The sequence below is a fragment of the Panthera onca genome, chromosome X (assembly GCF_046562875.1).
Source record: "Panthera onca isolate mPanOnc1 chromosome X, mPanOnc1 haplotype 2, whole genome shotgun sequence".
NCBI classification, from domain to species: domain Eukaryota; kingdom Metazoa; phylum Chordata; class Mammalia; order Carnivora; family Felidae; genus Panthera; species Panthera onca.
Genome location: NC_138357.1, coordinates 40,367,058 through 40,387,880, shown reverse-complemented (window position 1 = coordinate 40,387,880; position 20,823 = coordinate 40,367,058). Strand labels below are relative to the sequence as shown.

General features: G+C 35.2%; 1 protein-coding gene across 2 annotated transcripts in view; it reads left to right on the top strand.

Moving 5' to 3' along the window:
• Positions 1–20,823, top strand: part of COL4A5 (collagen type IV alpha 5 chain) — a 243,484-nt gene that overhangs the window by 159,413 nt on the left and 63,248 nt on the right. For both annotated transcript variants that reach the window (XM_081793058.1, XM_081793057.1), the window contains exons 22-29: positions 1,193–1,285; positions 2,905–2,975; positions 3,275–3,466; positions 4,167–4,335; positions 7,063–7,155; positions 7,248–7,352; positions 8,362–8,459; positions 9,700–9,850. In XM_081793058.1, coding sequence (XP_081649184.1) covers positions 1,193–1,285; positions 2,905–2,975; positions 3,275–3,466; positions 4,167–4,335; positions 7,063–7,155; positions 7,248–7,352; positions 8,362–8,459; positions 9,700–9,850 — 972 coding nt within the window. The remainder of the gene's footprint in view (positions 1–1,192; positions 1,286–2,904; positions 2,976–3,274; positions 3,467–4,166; positions 4,336–7,062; positions 7,156–7,247; positions 7,353–8,361; positions 8,460–9,699; positions 9,851–20,823) is intronic.

The following is a 20,823-nucleotide window of genomic DNA, read 5'->3' as shown; positions in this document are numbered from 1 at the left end:
CTTTCAGATTTGTCTCCTGTCCAGATATAAGTCTTTTCCTCTAGATTAGTATATGCAACTGTTTATTCAACATTTTGAACCAGATATCTTGATCAAGGTAAAGTCCTCATCTCTGCTAACTCCTCCCCCATAATTTTAGCACTCATATCTTCCCTTTTTTAAGTGCAGGCCACATCTTTTGCTTGGGCTAAAACCCTTGGAGTCATCTCTGATTCTCTTCTTTTTTGTATTCCATATATGTTCCATGAGAAAATCTAATTGGCTCTACTTTCAGATATACCCAGAATCTAGCCAATTCTCATCATCTTCATTGCTATCACTCTAGGATGAGCTGTCATGTCTCCTAGATCATTGCAGCAGTAGCCACTTAAATGGTTACCCTATTTTCATCATTGCACTTTGTTTCTATTCTTAATATAGCAGCCAGAGACAGACATCATTTTAAAACTTGAGTCATACCATCTTGTTTTTCTGTTTAAATTTTTCTACTAGACTTTTATTTCACTCACAGTAAAAGCCAGTCTTTATGGGGGCCTATGTGACATTTTATAATATCCACTCATTATAATCTGTAAATTGTCTGACCTGCTTCCCCTTCTTCACTGTACTCCAGCATTCTGGTCTTCTGAGTATTTCTTTTATATGCCAAACATGGCTATTCTTTCTCCCTGGAGTGCTCTGCATTCATTAGGCACATGCCAGATCCTTTAAGCTTTTTATTATATATCATCTTCTTGTTTGACCACCCAATTAAAATTGCAACCTGCCACCCATCCCTACCATGTCCAATCGCATTTACCCAGGTGTATTTTTTTCTATAAACATAACATGTTTTGATATATATGTATATGTGTTAATAATTTATTACCTTCATTGTTTATTATCCCTTTCTACTGGTAGAATGTGAGCACCATGAAGGCATGAATTTTTGTCTGTTTTTTTTTGTTTGTTTTGCCTGTTTTGTTCTGTCTGTTTTGTTTACCAGTATACCACAGACACCTAGAGCAGTACTCAGCAAATAATAGGTACTCAGCAAATATTTACCAAATGAATTGATTCTAGATATAGGCTTCTCTAAACTACACTGTTGGGTAGGAATGTTGTCCCTTGGTACAAACTTCTTTAGAACCTATCAAAGAAGGTAGATGTATCCCTTTGAGTAAAATTTGTTTTTCATTATGCTTCTCTCTAGGTGACAAAGGTGATACCTGCTTCAACTGTATTGGAACTGGTATTTCAGGGCCTCCAGGTCAACCTGGTCTGCCAGGTCTTCCAGGTCCTCCAGGTAAACATTCTGCCTCAGGACAACCTTTTAAAAATATTACTTGGCTAGATTTTAGTGAGCTCATAGTTTTATAATGATGCCAGTTTCTCAGTTGATAGCAACTCACTCATATCCACAAATAATTGAATATGAAATGCCTCTATCTGCTATGAAGTAGATTATTCTCTTGTTTCTAATATCTGAAGCTACCAATATCTTTTATTAAAGCATTTTGACAATATTATTCCAAGAAAAATATCTTCCCTGTTTTCCATATGGTGAGGAAAATAACTCATACAGAGTCAGACTTCTCTCTTCCAAAAAGCTGGGGAAAAAGTTCATAATGCCTGGCCCCTGAGTATAGTTTCCAGTGGCATAGCTTCTAGTCTTCGCGGATGGATCACATGTTGTCATTAAGGGATGGGGCTTCTGCGGTAGTTTGGCAACCAACTGCCAATATTCCTCTTTCTATATATAACTCTTCCTTCCCTGTTTCCAATCAAAATTATATTTGATATCCATCAGACCAACAACTCTCACTCAACTGCCTCTTGGGATATCCCAATACTATACTTTCTTGAAATTACACATTATGTTTGTGTAAGGGCTGAGAGTAGATGCCAGATCTCTTACCTTTCTGTCTAGTATGTCTGCCAAAGAAACCAATTTATTTAGCACTTGGAAATAGATTTTGAGCAGGTCTTATAGCTGCCACTGGAAGTTAATAATCTAGGCTTGTACCTCTAGTCTAGTGTTTTTCAAACCTGGGAGGACATCAGAATCACCTGGAGGGCTTGTTAAAACCAGATTGCTGGGTCCCACACCCAAAGTTTCTGATTCAGTGGATCTGGGGTGGTGGCCCAAGAATTAGCATTTCTAAACAGTACCTAAGGGATCCTGATACAGCTGATCTAGGGACCCATTTTGGGACCACTGCTTTAGTAGTATTTCCTCTAGTCTTTGAGCACCAAATGTTTCTCTTAATCCAAATTTATGAAGTGATGAAGCAAATGAAGAACTCGAAAGGAACTGGGGAAATTGTTTAGATCAGAACAAAGAAAGATATGCAGACTGTGTCCTTATCTCTTTCTCCCCTTAGCAATAAGATGGTTACAGGGGCCTTAGCATCTCTGTGCATTAGAAATTGGTAGCTGTGAGTTCTGAGAAGCTTTGTAGTTGGAAATACCTAAGGATACAATATCGTATGTAACATGAAAGATCAGATTCATGTAAAAGAAAGGATGATTTGCTCATTTTTTAATATTTATTTATTTTTGAGAGAGAAAGAGAGCGTGCATACAAATGGGGGAGGGGCACAGAGAGAGGGAGACAGAGAATCCGAAGCACGCTTCACCTTGTCAGTGCAAAGCCAGATATGGGGCTCGAACCCACAAACCATGAGATATGACCTGAGCCGAAGTCAGAAGCTCAACTGACTGAGCCAACCAGGTGCCCCTGATTTGCCCATTTTAAGAGGATAGCATAAGAAAATTAAACTGTGACTTGTTAAATGCAATTGAATGGGGTTCTTATTTTAAAATTTGATTTGCTGATTTTTATATGAGCTTTGTCAGGGGCTCAGGGTCAAATTTCACATTATTATGTGTGTGTGTGTGTGTGTGTGTGTGTGTGTGTATTAGGATCTCTTGGTTTCCCTGGACAGAAGGGAGAAAAAGGACATGCTGGTCCAACCGGTCCCAAAGGATTAACAGTAAGTTTTGAGTATATTATGGCACAACAACAAAAAAAGTGGAAGAAATCCAGTTACACTTTGTTTTTCACTTTTGGATATATATAATAAAAGAAATTTAGTGTTTCTATTAATTTGTGTTGTTTTTTATTCCTTGAGTCTCCCTGACTCACATGCCTCACTTTGTTCATAGCTTTGTATATACTAAATGTTACTGGGTGGGTTGATGTGATGAACTGGAGACAGAAAAGTATTAGAAAAAAAAGAAACTGATTTTTTTCTCTTCTTCTTTTCTCTTTCTTTCTTTTTTCTTCCCTCAGGGCATACCAGGAGCTCCAGGTCCTCCAGGCTTTCCTGGATCTAAAGGTGAACCTGGTGACATCCTCACTTTTCCAGGAATGAAGGGTGACAAAGGAGAGATGGGTTCCCCTGGAGTCCCTGGGCTTCCTGGTTTACCCGGTACCCCTGGACAGGATGGACTACCAGGGCTTCCTGGCCCCAAAGGAGAACCTGTGAGTTGGTTTGATAGTCTTGGTTCTGTGATGCCAAAATGTTATTTAGGGTTGTTTCCTAGGATGGTCCTGGTGCTAAGATGAACACCGAGTTAGTGCTTAAAAGAATGTGACTATATATAGTAATGGTACATTGTTATTGACTATGTAGTGTTTCTTTACCACTCTTTTCTCTCAGTTGTTTTATAAATTCCTGCTTCTTAACCCATTACTATATTGAGTAATATTGGCTACGAATAGGTGGGCAGGAGGTTAGGATGCCTGTGGGTCAATGGGAGGTTCCCCTTCTCTTATACTACAAATCTTTGTCTAGGTTTATTTGGATCTGAGAACAGAAGTCGAATTTGGTTTTATATATAGTAAGCTTAGAGATTACTGTGAGTAGATGGCCATGTGTTAGCTAGACTATAAACTTCTTGACTTATTACTAGACTGTAAGCTTTATGAAGGCAAAGATTTTTGTCTATTTTTGTTCTTTGCTGTATCACCAGCCCCTGATACATAGTATGAGTTAAAAAAAAAATTTGTTGAAGGAATTAATGACTAAGTGGAATGATCACACATACCATCCCATAATAACACACACTTTTACAACTTTTAAGAACTATTTATGGCTGTATCATTTCTCCAGTTGTATTCAGTAATACCAGCATACCAACCTATATCTGTATGTTTCTTTATTAAATTTTTCCCTTTTCAGGGTGGAATTGCTTTTAAAGGTGAAAGAGGCCCCCCTGGGAATCCAGGCTTGCCAGGTCTCCCAGGGAATAGGGGGCCTATGGGCCCTGTGGGTTTTGGCCCTCCAGGCCCAGTAGGTGAAAAAGGCAATCAAGGTGTGGCAGGAAATCCAGGCCAGCCAGGAATACCAGGTGAGTTTACTATTGTTGTTTCATTTTTAATTTGGTGCTTAAAAGCAGAAATGTATTGGGGTGCCTGGGTGGCTCAGTCAATTAAGTGTCCAACTTTAGCTCAGGTCCTCCTCTCTCAGTTTGTGGGTTCGAGCTCTGTGTCAGGCTCTGTGCTGACAGCTAAGAGCCTGGAGCCTGCTTCAGATTCTGTGTATCCCTCTCTCTCTCTGCCCCTCCCCTGCTCATGCTCTGTCTCTCTCTCTGTCACTCAAAATAAATAAACATTTAAAAAAAATTTTAAAGCAGAAATGTATTATCTTTTGGCCACTCTTGGCTTCCTTTCATGAGAGATGTGTTTCCCTGGCCATTTATATTTGGGTTTTTCAGAGCTCCTTAGCAAGGGAGCACATTGTGTGTGTTTTTTCTAAAGAGGAGGAGGTTTCCTCTTTAAAGTTCTTCTGACAGTCTTCATTGTTGTTGTTGTTTGTTGTTTTTAAATACATGGTACATAAAGTTTAACAAATAATTATAATGGAATTACATGTGTACCTACCACACATGTCAAAAAACAGAACATTGCCATCATCCTAGAAATGTCCATCCTTCTCTCTCTGTCCTTTCCTGATCATAATCCCCTTGCATTTCTCCTAAGGTAACCAGTGTCCTGACTTTTGCACAGTTTCCTTCCATTTGCCCCCTAGTTTTATCACCTAGATATGGATCCCTAAACAAAGTACTTTAATTATGCTTCTTTTTGAACTTCTTAATAATGGAATCCTAGGGTAAGTATTCTTTATATTAACTTTGTGTATAGCTGTAATACATTCATTTTCATTGCTGTATAGTATCCCATTGTGTGTGTGTGTGTGTGTGTGTGTGTGTGTGTGTGTGTGTCTCAGTTGATTTATCCATTCTGTTGTTGATGGACATTTGGATTATTTATACTTCTGGCCTACAATGAATAATGCTTCTGTGTACATCCTTGTGTGTGTGTGTGTGTGTGTGTGTGTGTGTGTGTGTGTATACATATACATATGTATATATATACATATACATATGTATATATACATGTACATATATATATATTCATTCTGGTAAATATGTGCATGTACTTCTATGAGGCTAGAGTCAGTAAACTACAGCACATGGTTCAAATCTGGCCCATTGCTTGTCATTAATGAGACTTTTAGTTGAGCACATCTGCACACATTCACTATTATCTGTGGTTGCTTTTGTATTACTACCATAGACTCAACATTTTGCAGAGTTGAATAGTTGCTACTGAGATCATATGGCCCACTAGCTGGCCCTTACCAGAAAAATTTTGCCAATCCCTGGGTTAGGGTATATCTTTAAGATGAGCATTCTCAAGGCATAGAATAAATCCATCTTCAGCTCTACTAGATAATTCTAAACTATGTCCAAAGCAATTGTACCAATTTCACCAGCAGTATTGGAGATTTCTTACTGTTCTACATTCTCATAAATATGTTCTATTGTCAGACTTTTTGCATGTTTTCAGTCTGCTGAGTTTGATATATCTCATGACAGTTTCATTTTACATTTCTCTGTTTACATTAAAGTTTAGCACCTTTTCATATGCTTATTGACTGTTTCAATATCCATTTGTGAAATTCCTATTCAAGTAGTTTTTTTCTTTTACCATTTTTTTCTACTGGATTGTTTCTCTTTCTTACTGATTTAGCTTTTTTTTTTATGTTTTTTTTAATTTTGAAAGAGAAAGAGCACGAGCTGGAGTGGGGGCGGTAGAGAGGTAGACACAGAATCTGTAGCAGGCTCCAGGCTGTGAGCTGTCAGCACAGAGCCCGACATGGGGCTCGAACTCACCAGCCGTAAGATCAGGACCTGAACCAAAGTTGGACGCTTAACCAGTTGAGCTACCCAGGTGCCCCTAGGGTTTTTCAAATATATGTATTCTGTGTGTTAGTTGTTTGTTATCTGTTCTGCAAAATTTTTGCTCTCTGTGGCTTGCCATTTTCACTCTCTGTATGGTGTCCTTAATCAACAGAAGTAAATTTGAATGTAGTCAAATGTATCAATTTTTTCTCTCCTGGTTAGTGCTTTTTATGTCATGTTGTAGAGATCCATCGTTGTCCTGAGACTATTTCAAGTCATTATTTTAATTAATGAGAAGTAGGTGTATTTGGACTTTGCACACATAAAACCTTAATGTACCATTAATTAGCCAAAAAGCATATTTCTTGTTTACTGCAGTTCAAATTTGTTAGGCTCTTTCAACCTACATTTAAAAATATTTTTATAGATGCTGTCTTCAATCCTGGAAACTCTTAAAGCTGTCATCTACTTTTTCTTTTAGAAATTTTATACTTCTGTTTGGTATATTCCTTGAATATATGATATGTGGTTATTTTTCTTGTGGGTTTTTGTTACTGTGCATTTAAAAAAGATTATAGATACTTCTCTTTTTTGTTTTTAAATTTTTTTTAACGTTTATTTATTTTTGAGACAGAGAGAGACAGAGCACGAGCAGGGGAGGGGCAGAGAGAGAGGGAGACACAGAATCTGAAACAGGCTCCAGGCTCTGAGCTGTCAGCACAGAGCCCGACGTGGGGCTCGAACTCACGGACCATGAGATCATGACCTGAGCCGAAGTCGGATGCTCAACCGACCGAGCCACCCAGGCGCCCCTCTTTTTTGTTTTTAATGAAAGGAGACCTTTAGTCAAGTGAACACTTCTCATTCACATTGATTCCCTCTTGTTCTTAGGTCCTAAAGGTGATCCAGGTCAGACCATAACCCAACCCGGGAAGCCTGGTCTGCCTGGTAACCCAGGAAGAGATGGTGAAGTAGGTCTTCCAGGTATGTGAGGAATTTATTTGGTCATGTCTTTAACACTTACTGGCTTCTTTCTCTGAAAGTATCCCTTGCAAAAAACTGCTATTTATCCATAGGTGATCCTGGACTTCCCGGCCAGCCAGGCTTGCCAGGAATACCTGGTAGCAAAGGAGAACCAGGTATCCCTGGAACTGGGCTTCCTGGACCACCTGGTCCCAAAGGTATGTAGGACTGGGCAGCAGGCAGGCTATTTCAACTGGTCAGTATTACATTATTCTTTGATATAATTCCCTCAACAAGTAAAATATATTAATTGTACCTCTTTTCTATGTACCATAAGTAATGTAAATGAAAAGTCACAGCATGTATGCACTATAATTTTATTGTCTTTATCTAAAACAGTCTAGACAAGAAAATATCTAAATCATATATATACAAAAATTATATATAAGCTTTAAAAATTACAGAATTATTGTCTTTTTTTGTTCACCATTGTATTTTCAGGGCTAGAAAAGTTTCTGGAACATAGTAAGCACTCAGTAGATAATTGGTTGAATGAATGGGTTGTATTAAACGGAAAACATATTTATTACACATATGTATCCAAGTAATGTTTTATCTTAATCATGTTTTCTTGATTTACTGAAATTTTTTAGGGCTGTTGTTTCAGTTCTGCCTTATTCCTCACAGAATTTATTCTCATGAATGACAAGCATGCACATTGGTGTGAGAACGGTCTTTAAACATGTCCTTACTCATTTATTCTAAGTGACTTTGAAAGAGATTTGGCTTTATGTGTATATATTTGTGTAATATTTGTAATTGTTTTTAAATCGTTTCCAGAATAATATGGTAGGCCTTTTAGCATACTATATCCAGATATAAGCAGAATAAAAGTTTTTCTGCATTTTTGTGTGGTAGTCATTCCTTACGTTTAGTTCTATCTCATTAGTAATACCTCTCATTTTACTTTAGAAGAATGTATCTTCCACACAAATTAGCTCTGTATGAAAATGGTAGGACCATAAGGTGATTGAGAGGGAATATCCGATATTTGTAAGGCTTGATTCTGAGTAGTCATGTAGAATGTCATTGTAGTTTTAACATTTCACTGTAGTCACTAAACATGATTAGACAGGGTAAAAGTGTGGGTTTGGGAGTTTGGATATCTTTCTTAAAGTGTCTTCTCTTTGGAGATTAAAAATTAAAAAATGACTCATCATTTCACAGGTTTTCCTGGAATTCCAGGACCTCCAGGAGCACCTGGGACACCTGGAAGAATTGGTCTAGAAGGCCCTTCTGGGCCACCAGGCTTTCCAGGACCAAAGGTCTGGGACATTTAATTTATTCTTTCTCCTTTTCCTATTTCTCCTGTTAGCCTTAGCTCTCTATTTTGATATAGACATTATTATCCCAAGTCTTCACTATATAAAGTTAGCTGATTATATTTTAATTTAAAAATATTTAACCCAAAACAGTCTTTAATAGTCCAGGAGGTCATATTTAAAGCAAACAAAAAGTTTCTGTTTTAGAGTGACAGGTTATTTGATGAGATGAGATTAGATGAGAGAATACAATCATCAGCTCCCTCTGTACCTCTCTATAGTATGACCATACCATTTCATCTCTATCCATGCCTATGTGATGATTGGCTGAATATCATGTCAGGAACTTCCCATACTGTTTCCCAGTCCCAATTCCATCCCACAGAGATAATGCAAGCCACTGCTATTAGCGTAGTAATATAACAACAACAACAACAACAACAACAACAACAACAACAACAACTGTTTGAGTTATTTTCCATTCTTTTTATTACTATTTCTTAGCTAATCTAAAATTTTCCTTAGTCAGCCTTCAGCAAACTACTATGGTATATAATTACCCTGACTGTTCCTGAATTTTCTTTTATTTAATTAATTTAAACTTTTTGTGTTTTCATCATTACTATTTTTTTCCATGGGAAGAACAATTGACCATAACCCCAGCTCTAATGAGAAACCTCTTCTCTATTGTTTAATTGTTCTTATTTTATTACGTACCTCTCAAATGAACACAAAAGTAAAAAGAGTGATACAATGAACATTCATATATCCACTTCTCAGTTTCCAAATTATCAGGATTTTATCATATTTACTTCATCTATTCTTTTTTTTTGACAAAGTATTTTAACTCCTCTCAAAATCGTGTTGTTTCACCTATAAATACTTCAGTATTCTTCTCTAAGTAAATGGACATTTCAAAAAAAAAAACACAATGTCATTATCATACTTAGTCAAATTTAAAATAATTATCTAATAGTCTGTAATCCCATTTCTTCACTTGAGTTCTTTAATCTCATTCTCTCTTTATCTTTCTTGTCCTGAAACCAAATCATTTTATTTCTCATCCTTCTAGATGGTCTCTCCAATACACCAATTATTTTTCATTTAATTGTCCTCCTCCCTCCCCCCCATAGGGAAAAATGGTATTACCTTGTATTTTCTGCTTTAAATTCTCCATGGTAAACAATAAACACCAAGAAAATCATGGGAGTTTTTGTTGTGTTTTCTCATGTGTGTGCTTAAGGGAGAACCAGGACTTGGGCTACCTGGGCCACCTGGGCCCCCAGGACTCCCAGGTTTCAAAGGAACACTTGGTCCAAAAGGGGATCGTGGTTTCCCAGGACCTCCAGGTCCTCCAGGGCATGCTGGCTTGGATGGGCTTCCTGGACCAAAAGGTATAGAAGTTATTATTACTTCTCAATTTGCGTTTAACTTTTATAGAAATTGAAACTTTTGGAAAAGTTTATGGGTGATAAATCCAATTAGCTGAAAGCCTATGCTACCACTCTGTCACTGCTCTTTTTCATCTACCATTGGTGTTTTGGCGTTTTATTTCATTGAATAGGTGATACAATCATATATGCATAAAAGTGGCACTGAGAAGTCTTCCTTTTACCCCATCTCCATCCACTCTGTTTTACCCATTTTGAGTTATTTATCCTTCTAGTGTTCCTTCATACAAATACAAGCCAGTAAAAATATATATTTTTCTACCTTTCTCAAAAAGTAGAGTATATCTTTTGACTTTTTGCACGTTACTTATTTTACTTAATTTTATATCCTAGAGATCGCTTCATGTCATTGCATCGAGATCTTGATTTTTAAGAAACAGCTACCTAGTATTAAATTGCTTGGATATACCATAATTTATTCTACCAGTTGCTAGTCACTAGATTGGGTTTTTGGCAATCTTTTCTTATTAGAAATAATATCACAGTGAATTGTCTTGCATACATGTTATTTTATTATATATGTACAGGTGTAATAGTAGAACAGACTAATGAAAATAGATTTTCCGAATTAAAGGCTAAATGCATCTCTAGATATTGTCAGATTCTTCTCCATGTGCGCCGTATCAGCAGTGTATGAGTGTAGTTGTTTCTCCACAGCCTTGGTAAGTTAGTATATTGACAAACTCTTTAATTTTTGCAAATTTGATAGAAGTAGTTATCAGTATAGTTTTCTAAACGTTTTATTGGTGAAAATTTTCAAACACACAGGAAATTAAAACAATGGTTCAGTGAAAACTCCTATATCCACCATCGAGATTCTACAATTAACATTTTATCTCTGCCAACATTATATGTTTTTAAAATTTCATATAAACAGCAAAGTAGGAAAAATTTTTTAGTGACTACTATATATGCATTATTGATATTCTATCATCAACGTTTTACTATACATGATTTGTCACATATTAATCCATCCCTTTATCCATTAACTTATTTTTTGATGCATTTCAAAGTCAATTTTACAATTTAGGGAGTGCACTTCTCCCTAAATAGTTTAGCATGTGTATTATAATTACAGTTCTATGGTTGCTAATCTTTTTGACATACAATTCAATGAGATGCACATATCTTAAGGAGATATTTGCTGGATTTTGACAAATGCATATACCTGAGTAACCAAACCCCTATCAAAATATAATCCCAGAAATTTCCCTTTTGCCCCTTTCCTCAGTCTCTACACCAGTATCCACAGTGACAACTATACTGTAATGGTTTTTCTTCATTGTAAATTAATTCTACCTGTTGTAGAACTCCATATGGAATAGCACAGTGGGTATCTTCTTTGTAAGGCTTCTTTCACTCTGAATATTGTTTTTGAGATCTATTTATGTTGTGTTTGGTGAGAGTTTTTATTCTTATTTTTTTATTATTAAGCATTTAATTGTACAAATATACCAAAGTTTGTTTATCCATTCTGTGTTGATGGACACCTGGACTGTGTCAAGTTTTTGACTATTATGAGTGGATCTGTTAAGAACATTCTTTTATAAGTCTTTTTTGTGGATTTGTGCTTTAATTTTTCTTTGGGAGAATACCTAAGAGTAAAATTGTTGGGTCATAAGGTAAGTATATGTTAGTTGTATGAGAAGCTACTAGACCTTTTTCCAAAACAGTTGTACCATTTTAAACTCACATCAATATGGTATGAAAGTTTTAATTTTTCCACATTCTCTCCAACATTTGGTGTTATCAGTCTTTTTAATTTTGAGTTTTGGTAAGTGTGTTGGTAACATATTTTGGTTTTAGTTTGCATCTCCCTGATGACTAATGAGGTTGAACTCTTTTACATGTAATGGTGGATTATTTACACATTCATATATTTTCCCCATTTTAAAATATGGATTGTTTCTATTTATATGTTAAATTGGAAGTGATCTTTATATATTCTGCATACTGTTCCTTTGTTCAATATATGTTTATGAGTATTTTATCCTGATCTGGTTTGCCTATCCTTTTTTTATAAGTGTATTTTAATGAATAAAAGTTTTAGTTTTATTGATGTTCCATTTATCTATTTTTATATAATTATTTTCTGTGTTTTGTCTAAGAAACCTTTCCTTTCCCAAAGTTTCAAAGATATTCTGTTTTATTTTATAAATTTTATAATTTTAGCTTTTATGTTTAAGACTGTCATTCATTCCAGATAATTTTATTCAACATCATTTGTTCAAAATATCTCCCTTCCCGTTTGATTACTTTGACATCTGTGTCAAAAATCAGATGGCTATATATGTGTAGGTCTGTTTTGTGCTGTTAATTCTACTTATCTATTTTACTATCCTTAAGTCATTACCAACTGTTTCTATTACAGTAGCTTTATAATAGACTTGATGTCAGGTAATGTAATCCTCCAATTTTGTTTTTTTTTAAATTTTTCTTTGAATATACTAGATCCTTTGCCTTTACTCTCAGGGTAGTTTAAATTTGTATGTCCATTATTATGAATAAAATTGAACATCTTTTCATATGCTTAAGGGTCATACATACTTTTCCTGTGAACTGGTCATGTACTTTGCTTATTTCTCCATTGATTTCCTCTACCCACTTGATTCTGATTCCCCTAATTATATACAGAAATAGAATTAGCCTACATGGTTTGGCAATTGCTTTTTCCTTACTGGTTTGCAAGGAATGGGGCTCTCCTGGTCAATATTTTGGCTTCCAGAGAATAATCTGAGCAACTCTATACTCCCGAAACATGTTGGATTATTTCCCATTAAAGCAATATGACAGCACAGCCCAATTTATCCAGCCTATATTCTACCAGCAAAAGCCCCAAACTAGCCCAATACTAATTCTTCTTAGATAAAGCTCTTTTAAAAATACCTATCTGTGTTCATGTAAACAGTTCTGGCCACCTGTAAACTGTAACACTCAAAGTTACACATAGTGTTCCCCACCAATTATCTACCCTAGCTGAGACATGTGACTCCAAAAATTGCAGATAGAGACATTCCAAATGATAAGCTATGTGGCAGTCTCCATATGGGATTTACTCACTCATGATACTTTTGTTTATTAAAATATCCTTGAGACGGGTTAGGAAGAAATGGGTTGAAGACTATTTTAAGCATCAGTGTCTTAACAGGCATTTATTTTCCTAATCTTTGAAAGTAAATATAGGATCCCCATATCCTAATAAGAATCATTCTGAAATATTAAAACTCCAGTACAGTTCCTATGTCGCTAGAAGAAAAAGAAGTTGGGATTTTCTGCCATATAATTCTTTCATTCCTCAAACATTATGTTTTTATTCTGTGCCAGATACTATTTGAGTCACTAGAAACACAAAAGCATAGAGTCTCCTCTGTGACTACTATAAGAAAATCTACATGGTTTCACTGTGATAGTGGTTATTTTATCTGGAACCTTTATGAATATGTATTGCTAATGTTTTGGGTCAGTAAACCACTGTCAGAACTCAATAAGCAAATCATAATAAAAGTTCACCTATCAGATACGCTTATTCCAGTAGTTGGGTATTAGAACCTAGTAATCTCTTCTAATAGGAGATTTGCACTTTCAAAGCAAAATGGTAACCAATAATAAATTAATTAGGCTAATACCCATCAGGAAAGAACTATATGAGGATGAAAATGTGCTTAAGACTCAACATTAGAAAAAGAAAGACTCAGCATTAGAATCATCTTAAAAAGGTAAAAAAAGATGACTTTGGAAACATTCAGTTTGGCTCATATGTTACTTTTGTTCAGGGCCTCATCCAAGATGCCTTGGGAGGCTTCATAAGGGAGGTGACACTTGAGCTGTATCCTTAGGAAAGGATGTTCCAGGTAGCAGGAATAACATCCAAAAGTATTGTAACAAATAGAATGGTATAGAAATGGAAATATTGAAATAAATACAAATAAAATGTAATTTGCAAAAAATATATATCATATCTAGAAATTAATAAAATAAAGTATGCCTAATGTATTTGTGGAAGAAATTAAAACTATTATTAACAAACTTGAAAAAAGGTAAAATTAACTGGTTGATAAATCATATGTGTGCATCGGAAGGCTCAGTAATGTCAACTCTTTCCAAATTTGTCTAAATATAATGCATTTTCAATGAGAATTCAAATAGGACTTTTTTGGAAGCACTTGACATAACTAATTCTGAAACTTAACATTTACCAAACATTTACTAAAATATATTACAATATAATTGTAATTATACCATTGTGAACCAGTGCTGGAACAGACCAGTAGACCAATATGATAGAAAGAGTTTAGAAACATGTATATACGGAACACATACATACACACATACTTATGTATATATAGCAACTTGATATATCACAGAAATATCCTCAGTCAGTAGGGAAAGAATAAATTCTTTAAAGTTGGTATTGAGTAAGTGGTCTCAACTAAAGAAATTTCTGATACACAGTATGTTAAAAAAAAGAATGAAATAATAATTATGAAAAGTACAATTTTCAAAGGATGAGAAATGTGGAAGACAGAAAAAGATAGATTTCTGTGGCACCTTAAGATCATACAATTTTGGCAGCTCTTTTTAATAAAGAGAATACAAAATTACAAATAGAAAATTGGGATACTGTAATGCCCAACATCAGGTGGTCTTCAGTCCAGCTAGGCTTGTCATACTCATTCAACTACCATAGGCCATACTTTGCATCAGCTTCATGTAGAATACAAGGATAGGATGTACAGTGTTCTAAGCAGAGCAGTGTTAGGAGTTTCCCTTGTGCATAACTCCTCAACATTAACATTTATAGAATATTCCACCCCACAAGAGCACGAAACAGATTCTTTTAAAGTGCACATGGTGGGCACCGGGGTGGCTCAGTTGGTTAAATGTCTTACTCTGGTTTTGGCTCAGGTCATGATCTCAATGGTTCGTGGGTTTGAGCCCCATGTCGGGCTTCATGCCGACAGTGCAGAGCCTCCTTGGGATTATCTCTCTCCTCTCTCTGCCCCTCTTTTGCTCGCATGCTCTCTCTCTCTCTCTCTCTCTCTCTGTCTGTCTCTCAAATTAAATAGATAAATGTAAAAAAATAAAGTACACATGGAAAATTCATCATGATCAATGATAATCTAGGCCTTAAAACAAACTTTGGAAAATTCAAAATATTGAAATTATGTAGTATAGTCTTTTAGCATACTGTGTTTAACAAGAAATCAGTAATAGAAAGCTATCTGGGTAAATCTTGACATGTTTGGAAAATAACCAAAGCACTTTTAAATAACTCATAAATCAAAAGGGAAATCACTGTGAAAACTAGAAAGTATTTTAATTTAATAAAAATGAAAGTAAAACATATCAAATTCAGAGAATTCAGATAAAGAAGTAATTAAAAGAAAATTTATGTGTGAAAAGCTTTTATTAGATAAAAAGAACAACTTTTCACCTTAAGAAATTAGACAAGGAAAGTAAAATAAAAAGACAATCAGAAGATAGAGCAAAATAACAGTAAGAGCAGGTATCAGTGAAATTGAACACTGAAAAACAATAGAAAAATTCTGTGATACCAAATGGCTTTCTTTGAAAAGATTAATAAAATGGATATACCTCTAGCCAGGCCAGCCAAGAAAAGAAACAAGAAGAGACACGTGTTACCACTATTAGTAATGAAAGAGGGGGCATCGTTGTAGACCCTACAGACATTAAAAGAATAACAGGGGCATATGACAGACAACTGTATGCTCATAAATTTGACAGCTTAGATGAAAAGGTTTAGTTTCTTAAAAGATACAAACCACTGAAGCTCACTGAAGAAGAAGTGGATAATACAATATTTATTAAAGAAATTTAGTTTGTAATTAAAATCCTACCAACAAACTACAGATCCAGATGGCATCGTTGGTAAATTCAAACAAACATTTAAAGAAACAGTAACACTAGTTCCACACAATCTCTCTCCAAAAATAGAAGTGGATAGATTGTTTCCCAACAATTGTATGAGGCCAGCATTACACTGAAATCAAAAACCGTCAAAGACATCATAAGAAAAGAAAGTTGTAGACCAATATCCCTCTGGAACATATTTATATATATATAAAGTCTCAGGAAAATATTAGCAGATCTAATCCAACAGTATATAAAAAAGATTATATTCTACAACCAAGTAAGATTTATCCTCAGAATACAAGGCTGATTAGAAAATCAGTGTAATTTGGGGTGCCTGGATGGCTCATTCAGTGAAGCATCTGACTTAGCTCAGGTCATGATCTCACAGTTCATGAGTTCGAGCCCCACGTCGGGCTCTGTGCTGATAGCTCGGAGCCTGGAGCCTGCTTTGGATCTGTGTCTCCCTGTCTCTCTGCCCCTCCTCTGCTTGCACTCTGTCTCTCATTCAAAAATAAGTAAATATTAAAAAATTTAAAAAATCAGGGTAATTTGCTTCATCAGCAGTCTAAAGAAAAAACACAATATTATCATCTTAATAGATGCTGAAAATTATTTGGCAGAATTCAACATTCATTCTGCAAAGGTTGCTCTCACAAAATTAGAAATAAAAGAGAGATTCCTTAGCATGATAAAGAACATTTACAAGAAACTTGATCCATTATATTTAGTGGTGAAAGACTGATTTTACCTGAAGATATGGAACAGCATGAAGATGTCCTTTCATACCACTCCTTTTCATTATCATACTGTAAGTCCTATAAAGCAATGAAATGCTATCAGGCAAGAAATACAAATAATATGGTGACATATGATAGCTACACTTGTGGTGAACATAGCATAATATATATACTTGTTGAATCACTGTGTTGTACACCTGAAACTAATGTAACGTTGTGTGTCAACTATGCTCAAGTAAAATAAAATCTCATCATTTGAAAGACCTAAATGTGAGACAAGAAACCATAAAAATCCTAGAGGAGAACACAAGCAGCAACCTCTTTGACCTAAGCTGGACCAACTTTTTATTAGACATGTCGCCAAAGGCAAGGGAAACAAAAGCAAACATGAACTATTGGGACTTCATCAAGATAAAAAGCTTCTGCACAGTGAAGGAAACAATCAACAAAACTAGAAGGCAGCCTACGGAATGGGAGAAGGTATTAGCAAATGACATATCTGATATCTGATAAAAGGTTAGTACCCCAAATCTGTAAAGAACTTAGAAAACTCAACACCCAAAAACAAACAACCCAGTTAAGAAATGGGCAGAAGGCACAAATAGACACATTTCCAAAGAAGACATCCAGATGGCTAACAGACACATGAAAAGATGCTCAACATCACTCATCATCAGGGAAATACAATCAAAACAAAGATGAGATACCACCTCACACTATCAGAATGACTAATATTAACAACACAAGAAACAGCAGGTGTTGGTGAGGATGTGGAGAAAGGGAAACCTTCTTGCACTGCTGGTGGAAATACAAATTGGTGCAGCCACTTTGGAGAACAGTATGGAGTTTACTCAGAAAACTAAAAACAGAACTATCCTGTCATCCAGCAATTGCACTAATAGGTATTTACCCAAAGGATATAAAAATACAGATTCAAATAGGTACATGTACCCCAATATTTATTGCAGCATTATCAATAATAGCCAAACTATGGAGAGAGCCCAAATGTCCATTGACTGATAAATGGATAAAGAAGATGTTGTGTGTACACACACGCACACACACAGTGGAATATTTCTCAACCATCAAACTGAATGAAGTCTTGCCATTTGCAGTGACATGGATGGAACTAGAATGTATTATGCTAAGCGAAATAAGTCAAAGACAAATACCATATGATTTCACACATACCTGGAATTTGAGAAACAAAACAGATGAACATATAAAAAGGGGGGAGCAGAGAAGAGAGGGAAACACACAAGATCCTCTTAATGATAGAGAGCAAACTGATGGTTGATGGAGAGAGATGGGTGGGAAATGGTCTAGATGTGTAATGAGTACTAAAGAGGGCACTTGTTATGATGAATCACTAAATTCTACTCCTGAAACTAATATTGCAATGTATTTTAACTAAGAAAATTTAAATTAAAAAAAAAACTCATCACTAAATAACCCCCCCAAAATAGAAATAAAAGACATACAGATTGGAAAGGCAGAAAAAAAAAACTTTCTTTATAGGTGACTTGATTTTCTATATGGAAAATCAAAAATCTACAAAAAAAACTCCTTGAACTAAGAATTGATGGGATACAAGGCAAATATACAAAAGTAAATTGTATTTCTACATGCTATTATGAGCAACTAGAAATGAAAATTACACAGAACAGCATTATTTGAAATAGAATAAAATAACATGAAATACTTAGGTATAGTTCTAAAAAATGTGTGCAAGGTCTGTATGTGGAAAACTAGAAAACACTTATGACAGAAATCAAACTCCAAACAAATAGAAAGATCGTTTGTGTTTATAAATTGGAAGGCTCAATATTGTTAACATAACAGTTTTCTCCAAGTTTATTCATAGATTTAACATGTTTCCTAGCAAAATTCGCGGTAGTTTCTTATTCAAAATTTTTTTTGGAAAGGGAAAGGACCTAGAATAGCCAAAATAATTTCACAAAGAAGTATAGAGTTGGAGGATTCATAGTATTTAATTTCCAAACTTAATGTAAAGCCACAGTGATTAAGATAGTGTGATATATGTGAAATGAGAGACACATACAGATCAATGGAAGGCCATAGGGAGTCCAAGAATAGACTTATAGAATTTGATTTTTGACAAATGGAAAAGGCAATTTCAATAGAAGAATAAGTTTTTTCAACAAATGGTGCTAAGTCAATTGGTCATCCATGTGTAAAACAAAACAAAAAAGATGAACCTCAACCCACGCTTCACACCGTATACAGAAATTAACTCAGAATGGATCATAGACTTAAGTATATAACCTAAAATGATAAAAAAAAATTTTGGAACAGAGGCAAACATTTTCTATAAAGGGCCCAATAATAAATATTTTAGTTTTTATGGGCCACCTATGGGTTTTGTCATATAATATTTTTTTCCTTTTTAACAACTTTAAATAATGTAGAAACCATTCTTAGCTCACAGGCAGTTCAAAATGAAACCTACAGGCCAAATTTAGCCCATGGGCAGTACTTTATTATCCTTTATTTTAGACGAAAGCATAGGAGAAACTCTTTATGATTGTAGGTTGAGCAGAGTTGTTAGATAAAATACCAAAAGAACAGTACATTTAAAAATTGATAAATTGGACTTAATTAAAACAAAATGTACTTTCATACCATGTATCTGACAAAAAGGACTTTTTGCCAGAATATATAAAGAATTCTTCAAGGTCAGTAATTAGGAAACAACCAAATTTGAATTTGGAAATACAGGCAAATGATTTGAACGGATACTTTACCAAAGAAGGTATCTGAATAGTAAGCACATCTAAAGATTTTCAATATAATCAGTCATCTAGGACATGCAATTCAAAACTACAATGAGATACCATTTCTTATCCTGTCAGAATAGGCTTCAAAAAAGAAGGAAAACTGGCAATACCAAGTGCTGCCAAAAATGTGGGGTAACTAGAACTGATACATTACTAGTTAGAATTCAAAATGTTATAGCCACTTTGAAAAACAGTTTGGGAGAAGATATTTGCAAATGACATATCTGACAAAGGTTTAGTATCCAATATCTGTACAGAACTTAGCAAACTCAACACCCAAAAATGAATAATCCAATTAAAATGGGCAAAAGATATGAATAGGCATTTTTCCAAAGAATACATACAGATGGTCAACAGACACATGAAAAGATATTCAACATCACTCATTATCAGGGAAATACAAATCAAAACCACGGTGAGATATCACCTCACACTTGTGAGAATGGCTAAAATCAACAACACAGGAAACAACAGGTGTTGGCAAGGATGTGGAAAAGGGGAACTCTTGCACTGTTTTTGGGAATTCAAACTTGTGCAGCCACTCTGGAAAACAGTATGGAGGTTCCTCAAAAAACTAAAAATAGACCTACCCTACAATCCAGCAATTGCACTACTAGATATTTACCCAAAGAATACAAAAATACTAATTAAAAGGGACACATGCGCCCCGATGTTTATGGAAGCATTATCTACAATAGCCCAATTATGGAAACAACCAAAGTGTCCATCGACTAATGAATGAATAAAGAAAAGGTGGTACATATATAATGGAATATTACTAAACCATAAAAACAATGAAACCTTGCCATTTGCAAAGACATAGATGCAGTTAGAGAGTATTATACTAAGCGAAATAAGTCAAAGAAAAACCAATACCATATGATTTCACTCACGTGGAATTTAAGAAACAAAACAAATGAACATGGGTGGGGGGAAAGGAAAGGCAAACCAAGAAACAGACTCGTAATCATAGAGAACAAACTGATGGTTACCAGAGGGGAGGGGGCATGTGGGGATGGGGGAAATAGGTGATGGAGATTAAGGAGTGCACTTTTGATGAACACTGGATGTTGTATGGAAGTGATGAATCACTAAATTCTATACCTGAAACTAATACTACACTGTCTGTTAACCAACTGGAATTTAAAGAAAAACTTAAAAAAAGAAAAACATTTTGACAATTTCTTATAAACATACCCTTACCACATGACCCAGCAATCCCACTCCTAGTTATTTTTCCAAGAAAAAATGTGACACTTCACACAAAAATCTCTAGGTCAGTGTTCATAGCAGCTTTGTTCATAATTGCCAAGAATTGGAAATAGCCCAGTTTCCTTCAGCTGGTGAATAGATGAACGAATTGTGGCATGTTTGCATAATGGAATACTATTCATCAATAAAAGGTAACAAGCTACTGATTTGTACAGCAACTTGGATGCATCATGCATTATGTTAAGGGAGAGGAGACATACTCAAAAGGCTACATACTATATGATTGCATTTATAT